Consider the following 17,614-nt stretch of genomic DNA (forward strand, 5'->3'; position numbering starts at 1 on the left):
CCGACATGGGCCTGGCCCACCAAGTACTGCCACGTTACCGCCCGCCAGCTACACGTGGGCCTTGTTGACCGTTCCTCCGACTGAGGATGACCCGTGGGCCCACTGAAGCTAACTTTTATTGGGCTTTCAGCCCAACCAGACACAGTGCGGCTCCAGCGGTTTTTGTTTTTCCGAGTCAAAAGGAGGCAAAGATTTTTGCGGTGTAGTGGCCCTTGCTGAGCTGAACGTGTGGAAGCGACAAAAAGAGCATGGCACACACGTGTTACATTTTAGACGCGTTCGTGCACAGACGTGCAACGTGTGTCTTGGCGCTACCATATTATTTAGAGCTTGTTTGGATGTTGTGTGTTGGTGTGAATACGACTACATCTAGGGTTTAGTGGAAGTTGAACTAAATTCCACTCCAATCCACCTCAATATGTGGATTGATGTGAATACGACTACATCTAAACAAGACCTTACGTGTATATAATATGCAGTAAAGTAAAACACAGCAGCGTTCAAATTCAAACCCCCGTACCGTCCGTATGTCCGTGTGTCGTGATGCAGCGTTCAAATTCAAACCCCCGTACCATCCAGCCGACAGAACCAAAAGAGCGGCGGCGCGTCGCGCCACCGTCCATACGACATACGCGTACTGTAGGGATGAAAATAGATATATAGATAAATATCATTGATATTATATTTATCATATTTAATTTATATTTTTGTCGAATTCGAATTTGAATACAGATAATATCAATCACATCGGATAAGATATTATTGGATATTGACATCATAAATATAGGATTTAAATATTTGGATACGGATACAGTATCAGATGTTGAATATTCGAACTCAAATACGGACAAATCTGAATCTCTCTAAACGAATTCGGTCTCAAATATGGTCGGAAAATATATATACCGTTTTTATCCCTGCCGTACTGACCGTGCTGATATATATTGTACTTCATAGAGAATGAACGGTGCAGATCGAAACACATGTCTTCCTTTTCCTTTTTCTGGCTTACGGAGACTTGGAGTTTCAACGACGAAATGTATTATTAGGCTAGTTTCAAAAGAGTTTCATATAGTGTCATGTACATTTAATAGAGTTTCACATCAGCAGATCTATAGTTTTTGCATGAAACGAAGAGGAGAAAAAAGATATTCGTTTCGTCACCAAGACACGAGTTGAGCGGCGTTACCAAGGACATGAAACACGACGAAACTCCCAGCTCCTTTCATTTCATCGAGTCTGCATCTTCTTCCTCATTCGTGCATGCATCACCGATGGACATCGGCCATGGGACCATCATCACGGATGTGACCTCCGTCGCGGGAGCCGGCCGCGGGAGGGGAAGCCAACTGGGACCTCCATCGTGGGCGCCGTCGTTGTGGTGTGGGCCGCCTTCGCCGCCGTTACAAGCGAGACTGCCTCCACCGTCGTGAAGTCCTCCACTGTTGGAGCAGTCGTGTCGCGGCGAGGCCGCCTCTGTCGCCAGCAGATCCTCCGCCTCGCAGGCGCTAGACGCGCTGGCTCCGCCTCCACCGGACGCGCGGGTTCCGCCTTCGCCTGGCGTGCGGGCTACGCCTCTGCTGGACGCGCGGGCTCAGCCTCCGTCGGACGCGCGAGTCTATCCAGTCACGGTGACAAGAAGGATGCAGCCTCGCTCCATGCTCGTCTGGATCCATCAAAGTCGCGGTGATGAGAAGATGCGGGGAAGAAAGAGATGATAGGGACAGGTGGGACCCGTGAATAGTAAAATAAGCCTTGAAATCGTTCTACGAAACTTTGCACTGTGGAAGAGATTTGTTTCATGTCAAAGTTTCATGTGTTGAAAAGTGGGAGGTGAAATTCTCTATTGAGACCAAATAGTTCTGACATGACAACATCAAGATACAGATTGTGCGAAATGCCACATGCTCATCGATGTCCGAGTCCTTCACGTCCATTTGTAGCAATCAAATTAAGCCTTGGTCCCATGCACGAGCAGCCTTGGTCCCATGCACGAGCCTGTTCGCTTCTTAAAAAGTCATGGCTGAAAGTATTTTTCGCTGATTTGTTGTGAGAGAAAAATACTACTGAATGACTATCAGATTCAACAAATAAGCTCAAACGAACATAGTTTGAATTAAAGGCTTTGCCTCCAAGGCATGCACAATCAAAAAACAAAATTTTCATGAGAGTGCGAAACATGTTATGAAATATGATTTTACTCTCAAGACTTCAATCACTTCTAGCTCCAGCTCAAGGAAGGTTCTTTTTTGGCAGAGCTCCGTGAGATGATTTTCTGCTAAATTCAGCAAGAGCGCTCTACCAAACAGTTTTACAAACAGCAACGATGCCACTGCGTGGTGACTAAGCGCACCCACGAGGAAGCATACTTTTTTTTATGGCAGGGCAAAACTTTCACCTTTAATATTTGGTTCTATGAACTAGTAAGCTAACAACTAGTTAAGGCTTTGGCTAACATCTAATCGGGTTGTTCGTTCATGAGGATGCAAACAAACTGTCAATATATTTTTTTTAGCTTTATCAGTTTATTCTTAATAAGACAGCTTTATTTTCGTTCAAATTATACTATTTCTTTTAACTTCGCCAAATAAACCACCGAAAAGCTAAATTATAGACCCTTTGACGCGTGTTTGACGGTGTAGTGGCGACCACAACTGCAGATTCTATGGAGGACAGCAGGCGATGACGGAAATTGTATAGATGAATGGAATGTCCAGCAGCACGTTCGCTGGCCTGGCCATTATGCGCGGTGCATGTGGCAACCACGTTGTGCTGCAAGGTGTGGTCACTGGTCCCCAATTTTTTACAATTTGACTTTTTTTTTGAAAAAAGTCCACAATTGGACCCCTGGAAAACTTAAGTGCAGAAATGGACCCAGGGCTCGGCGCCATGCATCATGGCGTCGAGGTATCACGTCTCGGCGCCGAGCTCCCTGGGCCAAGCCAGCGTGGATTTTGCGTGGCGGCTTGTGTGGCAAAAAAAAAAAAAAAAACCAGTCGGCGCCAGAGATCACGGCACCGAGCTCGGCGCCACGGATCTCGGCGCCGAGCTCGGCGCCACAGATCTCGGCGCCGAGGTCCTTTCCAAAACGGCCGACCTCTTTCTCTCTGCTTCCTCTCACCTCGCGCAGCGCTCTGCTCCTGCTCCCGCACAGCTCGCCTCGCCGCGCGCCCCGCGCTGCTCCTCCTCCGCCGCGCGCCTCGCCGCGCGTGCCCCGGCCGGCCGCCCCGCGCAGCGCTGCGCGCCCCGCAGACCCCGCGCAGCTCGCCACGCCGCCCCGCGCACCGCGTGGCCCGCGGCGCCTCCTCAACCGCGGCGTGGCCGGCTCGTGCCGTGGTCCTGTGCGGCCGCCGGCGGGCGGGCAACCGGCGCCCACCCGAGGTAATTTTTTTTAATTTTCAGTTTGTAGTTGGCATTTTTTTATTATTTAGGTTGTTTTGTAATGTTTAATTTAGTTATCAGTTAATAATAATTTAGTTAGTTATTAGTTTTATTAGTTTTATAATTTAGTTATCAGTAAATAATAATTTAGTTAGTTATTAGTTTTATTAGTGTTATAATTTAGTTAGGTATTTCATCTAGCAATTTTTTAGTTAGTAAAGTTTTGGTGTCAATTAAGTTAGATAGGTAGTACTTGTAATAAACGTAGTTACCAAAGATACTTAGGATATGTAATAATATTATGTATTTTCATGTCGTATGTTCTTATTAACATAGTTATGTAGTTAGCAAATTTAGTTATATAGTTGGGTAGGTAGATTATTATTAAAATAGATACACATATACATAATAATTCGTATGTGTACTATAGTTGTAGTTGTATTAGTTATATGCCTAGTAACATGGTTGTTTTGTGTATCAATTAGATGGACAATTTAGTAACCTTATATCATGGAGGAAGTGTGGAGAAAGATCAGTTTGACAATGTTGATTTTGTTGGAATGGAAACGGTCCCTTTGATGTTTGATGAGCGGCCCTTGTTTTCTGAATTGATGGGTAGTGCTCGTGATGAGCTTAAATGTAATTCGAATGAAGAAGAAATCTTAGTTGAGGGGGTCATTCACCATGGCGGGTCAGGAACAATTTTTAGGCGGTTGGTCCCAATTGTATCCGAGGTTCAATGGGACAAATATGTCAAAACTGTCATGAAGAATGAGTTTAAATGTTTGGATTTGGTTGTGCGCAACTTGTCCAAGGAGCCAGGCCCTCTAGTGGATTCTCCTCTTAATTGGCAACCACCCATTGGCCCTCTAGTGGACAATCCGGCACCCTCAGCTTCTCTGATACCCATTCAGAACGTGGGTGTGGAAGATGTGGTTGTCGTTCCTGATGCTCAATCCGGTCCCAATGAGGTTGGCTGCGTACATACCCCTATGACCCAGACAATTCCATGTAAGTGGCGTAGTTGCATTATTCATTTTGTTAGCATTCCTTCGTTCGATTTAGTTGTCTCAATTGTATGCATATTTGTGGTTTTGTTGTAGGTGACAATCCAAGTAATGATTGTTGTCATCCTGTGCCTCCAACATTTAATGTTGACGCAGCTTTTATAGCATCTAATAGTTTGGATGTTAATATTGAGGATGATGAGGAGCCCTATGGCACAGCTAGAGCTGTTGATTCCGATGATGACCGGCCAGTTCCACCTTTAAGTGAACAAGAAATGGAGCTTATCAGACGTTTTTGTCCTGATCGTGATCCACTAGTTCACGAGTTTAGTGACCTCAGTCATTCTCAAAATGCTTATGCAGAGGGAAGAGATGATGAGCTGCTGGAGGCTCCTGAGCCTGGTGAGAGCGTGCAAATTCAGAAGGGCATGATCTTTAATGATTTGCCCAGCTTAAGAAGGTGGTTGCAACAATATTCTGTAATACGTAAAAGACCCTTCAAGGTGATGCACTCCCATGTTGAGCGCCGCTACACGGTTGTGTGTGAGATGTCAGATTGCAACTGGAGGGTCTGTGCTCGTAAACAAAAGGCCACCGGGAAGTTTAAGATCACAAAAATTGTAGGTCCACACACTTGTGCCCAGACTGACCTTCAACAGAAGCATTGACAGTTGACCTCTACACTTATTGCTAGTACGTTATGCACAACTTTAAAGGGTCAGCCCAACTTGAAGGTCAGAACAATTATGGACATGGCTCAGAAGATATTTAAATATGACATAAAGTATGGCAAAGCATGGAGGGCAAAGCAAAGGGCCTGGAAGATGATATATGGGGACTGGAAGGAGGGGTACGAGCAGCTGCCAGCAATGTTCAATGCAATGAAAGCAGCTAATCCAGGCATGCATTACGAGTACATTCCGAAGCCTAATGAATGGAGGAATGGGAGGCAGATATTCTTTCGTGCATTCTGGTGTTTTCCACAGTGTGTCCAGGCCTTTAGGCACTGCCGTCCAGTGTTATCAATTGATGGTACTTTTCTGCTTGGCAAGTACATGGGCACTCTTTTGGTAGCCATTTCCTGTGACGCTGACAACGCATTGGTTCCTTTGGCTTTTGCTTTGGTGGAGAGAGAGAACAAAGACAGCTGGGGTTGGTTCATGCGCCTTGTTCGGATACATGTCATTGGCCCACATAGGGAGGTTGGTGTCATATCTGATAGGCACCAGGGCATACTCAGTGCCGTACAGGAGCAGATTCCTGGTTATGCACCTTTGCACCATCGTTGGTGTACTAGACACCTTGCAGAGAATTTACTTCGGAAAGATGGTACGAAGGACAACTTTCCTCTATTCGAGGAGGTTGCTCGAATGCTTGAGGTGCCGTTTTTTGAGGAGAAGTTGGAGCAGTTAAAAACCGCAACAAATGCAGAAGGTAGGCAGTGGCTGCTAGGTTTGATGAGGGAACCTGAGAAATGGACAAGAGCCCATGATAATGGTGGATGGAGGTACGAGTTTCAGACTAGCAGCATGGCAGAGTCATTTAATAGTGTGCTCAAGGGTATACGTGCCATGCCAGTCAATGCCATTGTATCTTTTACCTTTTATAGACTAGTGGCCTGGTTCAACGATAGACATGCTCAAGCATTGCAATTACAGAGTAATAATATGAAATGGGCACCTAGAGCTAAGAAGCACCTTGACAAGGCAAAGGAAAGGGCTAGAACACATGACATAGAGTGTTTTGACCATGCCACTGGCAAGTACCAGGTCACTGAAAGGGGTGGTACAACGTCAGATGGTGAGATCCGACCATCAAGGAGTTATATTGTTGTCCTGACTGATTTTTCATGTGGATGTGGGAGACCAAGACAGTACCACTCTCCTTGTTCTCACTATATTGCAGCAGCTAGGCATCGCAACTTTGACTACGAGACCAAGATACCATGGGAGTTGAGTGTTGATAGCCTTGTGCTAACTTGGTCGCCCCGTTTTGAGCCTTTCCTAGATGAGGGGCAGTGGCCAGAATACATTGGCCCAAGGTACATTGCAGATCCAGGTGCTCGCTGGAACAAACGTGGAACCAGAAAGCGTACGAGGCATAAGATGGTCATGGACCAGATTTCGGGTAGAACGAGGCGAGGGAGAGCAACCCCGTTTGTTACTGACCCCGAGCAAAATCAATGTGGCAAATGTGGTAGACTTGGACACAACTCGCGTACTTGCCATTGGCCGCTAAGTCAGGTGCACTTAATTGTAGGTGGAGGCCAGAAACTCATAGTTTCCACCTACCTTGTGGAGAGATGACTGTTACACTCCAGGACACTCAGAAGATCCTGGGTTTGAGTGTTAGAGGTCGTCCAGTTATCGGACACTGCAGGCCCGATGGTTGGAGGGCCAGAGTTGAGGCCTTCCTTGGAAGACCACTTCCTCCGGAGGCACCGACGCAGCGCACCACTGGGGTACCAATTGCTTGGCTTAGGCAGAGCTTTGGTAATTGTCCGGCACATGCGGACCAGGAGACAGTTGCCTACTACTGTAGAGCTTGGATCTTGCACCTATTTGGGTGTGTTCTTTTCCCTGACGCGACAGGGGACACTGCATCGTGGATGTACCTCCCGTGCCTCACTGACTGGGACACCACAGGTACTTTTCCCTTACACAGTTATTATTAATTTGGTTTCTTATGTTTACGTATGCATTGATTAAATTGATTGCAACGGTTTCAGGTACTTACAGCTGGGCTTCGGGAGTGCTGGCTTACCTATACCGTAGCCTTTGTGAGGCGTGTCGTCAGACCGCAAGTAGTTCTTCCGTTGGTGGTTGTGTTTACCTACTGCAGCTTTGGATGTGGGCTCGTCTTCCAGTTGGACGGCCCATAGTTGACGCTCCTCGGGAATGGTTTGCAGTGGGCAACCCTCGTCACCGTCCGACGTTTGCCCATCTTTGGGACCAGGCGAAAGTCGCCTTCAGCAGGACTTCACGTGCGTACGTACAGTATGCCAATGAGCTCGACACGCTTAGGCCCTCCATGGTGAGTAAAATGCAGTAGTTCTTGTTTATTGTATGCTCGATAGTTTGTCTAACTTGCCATATACATGTCTTATGTTTGCAGGTTAATTGGGAGCCGTACACGGCGAATGATGCGCTGCATCTTGGAGTAAGCAGCATGTGTAGCGAGGATGAAGACTTGTACTTGATGATCTGCCCTCTGATTTGCTTCTATGCTGTTGAGTGGCACCTTCCAAATCGAGTAGCCCGCCAATTTGGCTTGTGCCAGCAATGGCCTGTCCCTCCATTTGATACTTCCGTGGAGCTGCACAAGTAAGTTATTTTGGTAATTTATTCCATGCATTTGATAGATATGTTGACTGCAATTTATTCAAAGTTCAATATTTATTCAAAGTTCAATACCTTAAATGTTGCTGAAAATTACATGATTGCTGAAATTTATTTGCTACTTGGTCCAATATAAATCCTTGCTGAAATTTATTACCCCCTATATGCATGTTGGTACTTTTTACATGCTTGCTGAAATTTATATAAATGTTGCTGAAATTTACATGCTTAGTGCCTATCCATGCTTGCTGAAATTTATAAATGTGCTATTGCAGATCCATGCTTGCTGAAATTTATATCCTTAGTCATTTCCATCGTATTTGAAGTGTGCTACTACAACCTACTTGCTGAAATTTATTTCATACCTACTATATTCATGTTGCTAGTTCAATATTTTAACCCCGTACTGAGTTTTAGAATCAATGTTGTTAAATCTGTGTTATTATTTTCATCTTTAATATTTAATTTTAGGATTGATCGTCAGAAGCAAAAGAAGACAGTTGAGTTTGAAACGTTGCATCGTCAGTACATAGAGGTGTGGGACCAGTTTCATGACAACCTCTACGAAAATGAGCAACCACATACCAACTACAATTTTCGTGCATACCTTACTTGGTACCTAGGTGTTACACGAACAAGGTTGAAAATTCAGTGGACCCAAGCAGATTATGCGTACCTTGAATCATCTGAGGATGAGGACACTTCCTATGACCTAGCAGCACGACAAGGGACACTTATCGAGGCAGCACCTGTCTTGGACCGAGTGGTACATGTCCTTTCCACTATACAATTGTACGATTGTTGTCCTTTCCACTTTATAAATTGCACCTATATAAACTAATACATGTCTTATGTTATAGGGCAACGCAATAAAGCAATCTGTACTTGACATCGAACGGTTTCCAAGAACAGGTGTGGACGAGCACACACTAAACAACTTTCTTGGAGTAAGTACTTGACATCGAATTTATCTAAGAACAAGTATTACGACCCTCATTTATCATATATCTAACAATATGAATTTTAATCTTTGCATAATAGAGACTAGCACGTAGGCTTAGGCGTGCTGCAGCTCGGTGCGGTTGCGGTACTAGTGCTGCGATGAATGTGCATGTGCCACAGGAACGACAATGCAACACACCTGTTGTGCATGGTACATCTTCTTTGGGAGGTATAATTTTATTAAATTTGTTGTTTATTTGAACTGAGCAATTTTCATGGTATGAGATAATGAATTAAGTGCACACATAATTTGAACAATGTTTATAGGATCTGGAGGACAGAGCTCGTCTCGGCCAACTATGGACACTTTTCAAAGCGATGATGATGAGGACGAAGAGGGGGTGGCCGAGGAGCGTGACTATGACGAGCTTGGGTTATCTCAGCTTCCTGATGCTCCTTCTACTCAGCCTACGCAGGTTGCAAGAAGGCGACGTCATTCGCCTTGTAGGTACACTCCAGGCACCGATGCTCTTGGCCACAAGGGTAAGGGTAAGACTAGGAGGCAGTGAGGATGACTTCTGTGCTAACACCATGGTAGCAGCTTAGAATTGATAGCATAACTTCTGTTATTTTGCATGTATCGACACTGTGAACTTTGTGGACTATTTGTACTATATGGGACTGTATGGTCTCTGTGGACTATCTGAACTATCATTCCTGATGGCGTATGTGCTTGTGTTGTGATATTTGGATGAATCAATGTTTGTATTGTACTGTGATGTCTATTTATAACTGTGGATGTACCAAAAATAGGGGAAACTCTTGCAAATTTTTTCCATGAATTATTCAATGTAGTGCACATATTCTGTGGTCCATTCCTATTGGTTTTCGCAGTGTAGGCTTTTCAGAAACAGTGAACCAATATGGCTTTTCATTGAATCATCACATCCGAAACAGTGAACGAATCTAGCCTTTTCAGATGACAATCCAAATAGACTTTTCAGTTTTCAACTAGGCTTTTCAGTAATCGAATCTAGGCTTTTCAGGTGCATTTATTATATACTACAACGGCTACCAACTATTGGGTTCCTATATATATACGCAGTGGTGAGAGCGTTGCTACTCACTTGAGATAGTTCAGTTCAAGTAAAAATGTCTGGAGGGTCGTCTAGAGGGAAGGGAAAGGGAAAGGCGGCGATGAAGGGTAATCCCTTTCTTTGGGAGGGTCCTCTTGGTCCTAAAGACTTTGAGGAAGCAATTTATGATAGGTTCCCCCTTGAGAGCAAACATGATTTTACTAAAGAGGCACCACTGAGGGCATATGATGACCGAAAAGAAGAGTGGCCAAAATGTATGCATGGTGAGGATTGTTTGGTGCAGATGTACACAGAGGGGATAGATGGAGGGCGTCGTTTCTTCAAATGTCCACGAGCATGGGTAAGTCATATTACTAATTCAACCTTCAATAAGATACTCTCTTGTGCTAAAGCTACATACTTATTGCAGTCATCCTTGTCAAAAGAGAACTGTGGCTTCACCAGATGGGTCGATCCTAGACCTATTCATCCCCATGCAGAGTACATCTACTACCTGCAGGACCGTATCTTTGATTTAGAAACGGAAGTTAGCTGTGGTTACAAGGACGACGAAGAGGACGACAACAACAATGCTACTGGCTCCCAAAACACAATATGCAGTGATCCATACTGCACATGCCCTAATCACAAGAACAAGGGCCCTCCTTCACCACCACCCCCACCACCACCACCAACAACGGGAGGATACTATGGAGAAGGGGCAACACAGTTTGCTATGTTGCCACACTACTAGGTAGAACTGAACTAATTCACAGGCCACATCCATATGTTTGTTGTTTGGTTTAATCACCTAAGGCATGTTAGGGTTAGTCGAAAGAACTATGTACCTTTGTGTGGTATATGTTCTCACATGCCATTCCCTGTGCTTGTTAATTGCTTGAATTACCTAAGACATGTTAGGTTTAGTCTCGGACCTCTGCACCCTTGTTTGGTGCATGTTTTGACATGCCATTCAATGTGATGTGTGCTACTAGTTATGCAATATACTAGTTCGTTAACTTCTATTTCAACTAATTATCCTCATTTCATTGCCTATGCAATACTCAAATAAAAATATTGTCTACTAATAATGAAACCAAATTAAAATTGCTAAAGTGCATTACATAAAAACAAATTGAAAAGTCCAACACAAAACAATATTGTCCATGAACCAAACAAAGAACAAGAAGGTAATGTAACTACTGAGTGCAACGAGGCCACTTTCCCTTCCTCTGGGCATCTGGATTCTCATCAATCGCTGCCTTCGCTCGGCGCACACGCTCAAGCTTCTTTTCCCTCTCCTCCCGAGCCGCAGCAACACGTCTTCTTTCCTCCTCTTCCTTGTGCTCCCTCTTTTGAGCTTCCTCTCTACGTCTCTTCTCTAATATCTCTGCACGCTCTGCATCCCACTCCTTTAGGCCTTGTAGAAGCCGCTTGTCGGACCCCTTAACCTCAGTGTCGATCCACTGCTCAAAATCACACAATGGTGGAGGGGTCTGCAACAAATATATTTGTTCAAAAATTTAAATCATGCTTCGTAGGACACAAATTAATAAGTGCACAATAGAAAAAATAACTTACAATAAAGTTACTGCGGCGTTGTTTTGGCGTAGGCTCCCAGGCAAAATTCGAACACATCCAATACCTCTGCCGATAGGTTTCCTCGTCTTCCGAAATTTCTACCTTGCAAGGATCACCACAAAAGCACATAGGTACTGGAACACCGCTAGGAAGCGGCTTGTGGATGTACGGACTACCGGTCGTCCGGCCATAGCTACAGTTCAAATAATTCAATTCTAAGAAGTCATAGCAAATAACGATTGAACCGAAAACTACAATTTACCAAATGATAAATAATAACGAATGAAATTTATCGAAACATGTCGAAAGGTTACCTTGGTTTGCTACTTTTTCCACGACGTGGCATTCTACGATTGCATAAGAAAAATATTAATCATCCATTCAAAAAACTATAAATGGTTTATCTAAGTCTACAACATACGTGTAATATAGGTCAAATCAATGAGTCAAAAACTAATATGTGAAAGAGTATACCTGGCTCTTCAAGATCTATGGAACAAATCAAACTTTTGATGGTCCAAATATTGAATCCAAATTCGTGCTCGGTTTTTGGAGAGAAAGAGCCGAGAGGGGAGATGAAAATATGAGAAGGCACGTCAGATCCACGTGAGAAGGCAGTCCAGGACCTCGGCGCCGTGATCCATGGCGCCGAGACGTGAAACCTCGGCGCCATGATGCATGGCGCCGACCCCCTGGGTCCATTTCTGCATTTAAGTTTTCTAGGGGTCCAATTGTGAACTTTTTTCAAAAAAAAGGCCAAATTGTAAAAAATTGGGTCACTGGTCGGCCGAACCTGAACCGAACACTGGCCACCACGCAACCTGTGTAAACAAGCTCATACTTTTAGGCCTTTTTAATTCACCCTGAAAACCAAAAAGTTTTCAAGATTTCCCGTCACATCGAATCTTGTGGCACATGTATGAAACATTAAATATACACAAAAACAAAAACTAATTACACAGTTTAACTGTAAATCACGAGACGAATCTTTTGATCCTAGTTAGTCCATGATTGGATAATATTTGTCACAAACGAACGAAAGTGCTACAGTAACAAAAACTTTTCACTTTTCGAAACTAAACAAGGCCTTATTATCCTAGGGCTGCCTCCAACACGAGATTTATTTGGGAACCCAAACTTAAAATAGGTCTTCAACACAATACTTATAGCCCCCAATAGAGTACCCATACAGAAGACCTATTTTGGGTATTAGGAGAGACATAACCTAAATTTGGGTACCCTCTCTCTTTGAGACCCATTTGCAGAGAGTGTTCTCTTTTAGTTCTTGTTGTTGGAGAAGACTAAAAATAGGTATGGATCTTTTACGCTACCCAAAGGACAAATAGGTCTTATATTTTGGGTGACGATTGTTGGAGATAGTCTAAGGCTTTGTTTACTTCCACCCAAAAACCAAAATTTTTTCAAAATTCTCCGTTGCATCGAATCTTAGACGCATGCATGAAGTATTAAATATAAACAAAAATAAAAACTAATTGTATAGTTTGGTCGAAACTTACGAGACAAATTTTTTAAATATAGTTAGTCCATGGTTGAATAATAGTTATCACAAACAAACGAAAGTGCTACGGTGTCGTGAAATTTTTCTTTCGGACAAAAACACGGCCCAACTAGTGCCCTAGGGAAAATACAAATACAATTACATTGCAGAAGAAAGGAAGAAGGTAAATAATGAGCACATCCGACAGCAGTAACAGTGTCTCGACTATGGCTGAATGATCGATCAACAACAATCAATTGAGAAAAAACGCCCAGAAGCCTCCTGCGGCCGTGGCGACGGCCATGACCCAGACGGCGGCGCCCACCGGCGTCGGCATGAGCGGCGCCACTCTGGACGCGAACATGGCCGTGAGGAGCGTCGTGAGCGCCCACACCGCGGCTCTGATCTTGGTAGTATCCCTGCCCGTGCCGCCGCGCTGCTCGAACTGACGGAGGCAGAGGAAGAGCAGCCACAGCGCGACGTCGGCGGCGAGCACGAACCCCACGGCGGTCGCGTCGGCGCCCCAGGACTTGTAGATGGCCAGCGCCGAGTTGAAGGCCAGGGCGCCCAAGCCTACCTTTGTCAAGGTGGAGTATCCTCGGTCGGCCATGTCAAGTCGAACGATGTTCCGCGCGCGGAGACGGGGACGAAGACGGCGCAAGAGTTCATATATAGGGGCAGGTACAAAAGACTCCGTGTCGAGTTTGGTCTTTGGACACGGCACGGACTGAACGACATGACCAAACTGGGCACCGCATCCACAACACACACACACGAAAAAAAAAAAGAAAAAAAAATCAAAATTTTCTACGCGTGGACCTCGTGCCGTCTACTAGGCGCCACGTATTTGTGCTGATCATCGCCAGTGTTTGGCCTTGTTTAGTTCACCATAAAAACTAAAAAAAATTTAAAATTTATTATCACATTACATCTTGCAGCACATAACGAAAGTGCTACAATGTCTCGAGCCAAAAATTTTTGGGAACTTTTCGGAGGTGGGAAAGGGCAAATCTAAATCCTCCAGGCTCCAGCACGGAACGCGACAAGTCGTCGTCGTTCTGCACGGCGGCGCTAGCTCTCCTCTCCGACGACGGCGGCCTGCCGGATCACACTAGCCGACAGCGGCCACATTGGACAAGAGTCCAGACCTCACCCTTCGCTACCTGCTGTGCTGCAAAAAAAAAAAAAAACTGGCCGGCGACAGACAGCTCTGTTCAGTTGTCAACTTGTTCACGACCTATTCAGGATTCAGTCTCAATCCTGCCACTCGGCGCTACCATTCGGCCTCCGGTCGCCGTCCGGCCGGCCCGGCTGTGATTTTAGCTGATTCAACCACCATGAAGAGCACAGGTGGAGTACACGTCCGGCCGGCCGGCGAATGGAGAAGCTAGCATCCCCGCTGGAGACACGCGCGAGTCCTCCTGATCCCTGGAAGTGGATGGAAGGCGAACAAGACGCAATTCCTTTCGAGAGCCAAGAAGAAGTACTTCCCGGCTATTGAATCCTGGTTAGAGAACGCTGTGTAATCACTTTGATTTTCTTATCTTCTTTTGTTTCTTGAACCTGTTTCCCTCAGGTCCTAGGTGTAAGTTTTTGTTTTTTTGTTTCTTTTTCCTGCGTTGTAATCCACTTGGTTACTTTTTTTGAAAAATAAATTTTCAGGAGAGGTCCTTGAGCCCTCTCCTGTTTCCTTAAAAAAAACAATTATCGATTTGCTAGCGAGGGATTAGTACTTGCACCGATTACAGATACAATTGTCTGAAGTCAAACAATTTTGATGACTATAGCAAACAATGTATGGTCTCAAAAGAAATAAGACTAATATGCTGATACTATTCGCTGATTTATTATGAGAGTAAACATTGTGCCTGTTCACTTAAGTTTATCTGCCAAATTTACTGGTCATTCAACATTATTTTCCTCTCATAATAAATCAATGAAATATTTTTAACTATAACTTTTTTGCCAGATAAACAGATTCATTGTACAATAGCTAATAAACCGTGCTACTAAGCGAACACTAAGTCTAATGGAAAGTGTTTTTTTTACGGTGAATCTCGTGGTTCTTGTGACGTAATAAATAAAACTATAAATACTGATGGTTGTTGGTCAAAGTTTGAAAATACTACTGACTTGGAACAAATCTAGGCGAGCAAGGATTAGTGACTTCTAGGAGGAACTAGATGCAGTTAAGCTTTACGTATTCAGGCAAACAGATGCAGTCAGCCTAGCTATCTGAAATCTAAGGTCTTGTTTAAGACCAATCTCAACAGGAGTTTCATTATAGTTTCATGCATACGCATTAAATATGTTAATGCAACACTGTATTAATGAAAAAAATAGAGGATAATAGTTTTATGAAAATAGAGAAAGTTTCATCTCCATCAAACTCTTGTTCATTGTTTTAGATAGTGTAGGACTTTTGTTTTTATTTGTTAATTATTGTCTAACTATAAACTAACTAGGCTTAAAAAGATTCATCTCGTAAATTACAAACAAACTATGCAATTAGTTATTTTTTATTTATATTTAATGTTTGATACATATGCTGCAAGATTCGAGAAATCTTGAAAGAGTTTTGAGACGAAAAACAAAGCCTAAGGCTAGTCTCAATGGGAGTTTTACGAGAGTTTCATTTGCATTAAATAGATTGCTACATAGGCTTTTTATGATATGGCATTGTATTTAAAAAGAGAGAAGAAATGTGTTTCATCTATATGAAACTCTCTTGACACGATTACCAACTATCTATGAGGCTTGGAATTAAATGCCTATAAAACTATAAAATAAAACTCTTCATTAAGAGTGGGTATTTCATTCAAGTTTTATTTTATTTCACATGACATGTAGTCTTGGAAACAACGTCATGAAACCCTCCAATGAACGAACCTATATATACCAGGCGCGTCGCCCACGGCACCTCCACCTTGCCGTGTACTCACAAGTAACGTATACTACCAAAATGGTGGAGTTCTCCTAGTGTTTTTAGTTAGTAATAAAACACTACCACTAATCAAAACACTAGGGAATCCTCACTAGGAGGTATTTACTAGGGAAAGCTTATACTAAATTTTAAATGCTAAAACACTAGGAGAACCCCACACTACTAGGAGAAATTGAAAAATCTGGTTGTGGTACGGATATATAGCGTCCCATCCATTTGACATTATAATCATGCACGCTCCTTGAGAAGCAATTAAGCAAACATTACTGGACCAGAGCCAGCGACGGGCAGCATGGCGTCACCATCAGCGGCTAGCCGGCTGCATACATCGGCTTCATGCTGCTGACGGCCAACACGATCGCGGCGATCGATCCGCAGGTCTCGCGCACACGACGACGACGACGCTTCCGCGACAGCCGCCTTCGTCGCCACGTCGTACGCCGGCCTCAGCTCGTCCTCCTCTTCTATTCCCTGCGGCGGTTCGAGACGTCGCCCGCAGGCTCCGCTGCCAGGGGACGGGGCCAGGGCTGCCGTCTGGATCACCACGACGCTGCTCGCCGCCATGTTCTCCTGGCGGGTCTCGGCGCTCATGCCGTGGTGGCCAGTGTCCGCTGCTGTCTGTTTCACGGTGGTCGGCGGCTTCTACGCACTCTTCCTTGCTCCTACCGGCGACGCCTGAGATGATTATTATTACCATGCATTCACTTGTGTAATCACTCCACTCGAAGGACGACATCGTAGAGAACTTATACTAGTCTAGCTATTAGTAAACATGCTACGCTCATCGATTTTTTTCATGTAAAATAGAGTATCTGCTGCCGCCTGGTGTGATTTGTGTGACTGCAATAATTATTCAATAACGAAGGCACTCAATAACCACATATAAAAAGGGATGGAGGGAGTATCGCTTTCGATAAACCATACATATTTCACTTTGGTAAAATATATATAAAAAAATATTAATACTTATACAAGGTCGCATATTCTGGTGGTGCACGGTAGTGCTAAGGAGTCGATGCACGCGGTGGTCTTTTTCTACCCATGACATGAGAGCAGAGCACTGCTAATCTTCGTCGGGAAGGAAGGAGTATACCTCATGAAGCCGTCTCTGCGCTAGCGTGTGTATATCCTGCTGTATCAACGTATGCAACTATGCATGCATGCAAAACTGCCGGGCACGGTGGTCTTCCTGACGACGACTTGACTTGGAAGTAGTACGCCCGATGACGACTTTCATCGTCCACTCCTCCTACGTCGTTGCATGGAAATATTTTAAAGAAGTTCCCATGCATGCACGGAAGATCATGACGCACGTCGTGGAAAAGGGAACAGGAAGAAACAATCCTTACTTCCTTAGGCCTTGTTTACTTCCATCTAAAAATACAAAAAATTTTAAGATTCCCTATCACATCGAATCTTTAGACGCATGCATAGAGTATTAAATATAAACGAAAATAAAAACTAATTACACAATTTGGTCGAAATTTACGAGACAAATCTTTTGAGCCTAGTTACTTCATAATTGGACAATAATTACCACAAACAAACGAAAGCGCTACAGTGTCGCGAATTTTTTTCTTCGGGAACTAAACACGACCTTAGCCTGTCTTATAATACTCTTTAATACGACTTTGCGTGCCTGCAAAACCCCGAACAAAACGGTACATATATACAGTGGTATATACTGACACTGACAGGGCAAGCAGTTGAACCTACTCCATCCGTACTAAAAAGAGTGATGTTTTAGACTTTTGGATATCATGTTTGACCGTTCGTTTTATTTATTTTACGGAGCGTCTTCGCAGTTACGGAACGGGCTGATACGTGATACATCTCCGCACCCCCCT

The 17,614-nt window shown here is 44.1% G+C and overlaps 2 protein-coding genes across 2 annotated transcripts; both read right to left on the minus strand.

Annotated features, from left to right (window-relative positions):
• LOC110431381 lies at nucleotides 10,762–11,904 on the minus strand. Its single transcript, XM_021450464.1, has 4 exons — nucleotides 11,800–11,904; nucleotides 11,640–11,672; nucleotides 11,326–11,518; nucleotides 10,762–11,240 (listed from the first exon to the last, which is right to left on the minus strand). The coding sequence occupies exons 2-4, from the start codon at nucleotides 11,669–11,671 to the stop codon at nucleotides 10,944–10,946; spliced, it is 522 nt and encodes a 173-aa protein (XP_021306139.1). The 5' UTR covers nucleotide 11,672; nucleotides 11,800–11,904; the 3' UTR covers nucleotides 10,762–10,943.
• Nucleotides 12,971–13,511, minus strand: LOC8068780. Its single transcript, XM_002437785.2, has one exon. The coding sequence runs from the start codon at nucleotides 13,431–13,433 to the stop codon at nucleotides 13,077–13,079; it is 357 nt and encodes a 118-aa protein (XP_002437830.1). The 5' UTR covers nucleotides 13,434–13,511; the 3' UTR covers nucleotides 12,971–13,076.

This window comes from Sorghum bicolor, chromosome 10 (assembly GCF_000003195.3).
Source record: "Sorghum bicolor cultivar BTx623 chromosome 10, Sorghum_bicolor_NCBIv3, whole genome shotgun sequence".
Taxonomy (NCBI): Eukaryota; Viridiplantae; Streptophyta; class Magnoliopsida; order Poales; family Poaceae; genus Sorghum; species Sorghum bicolor.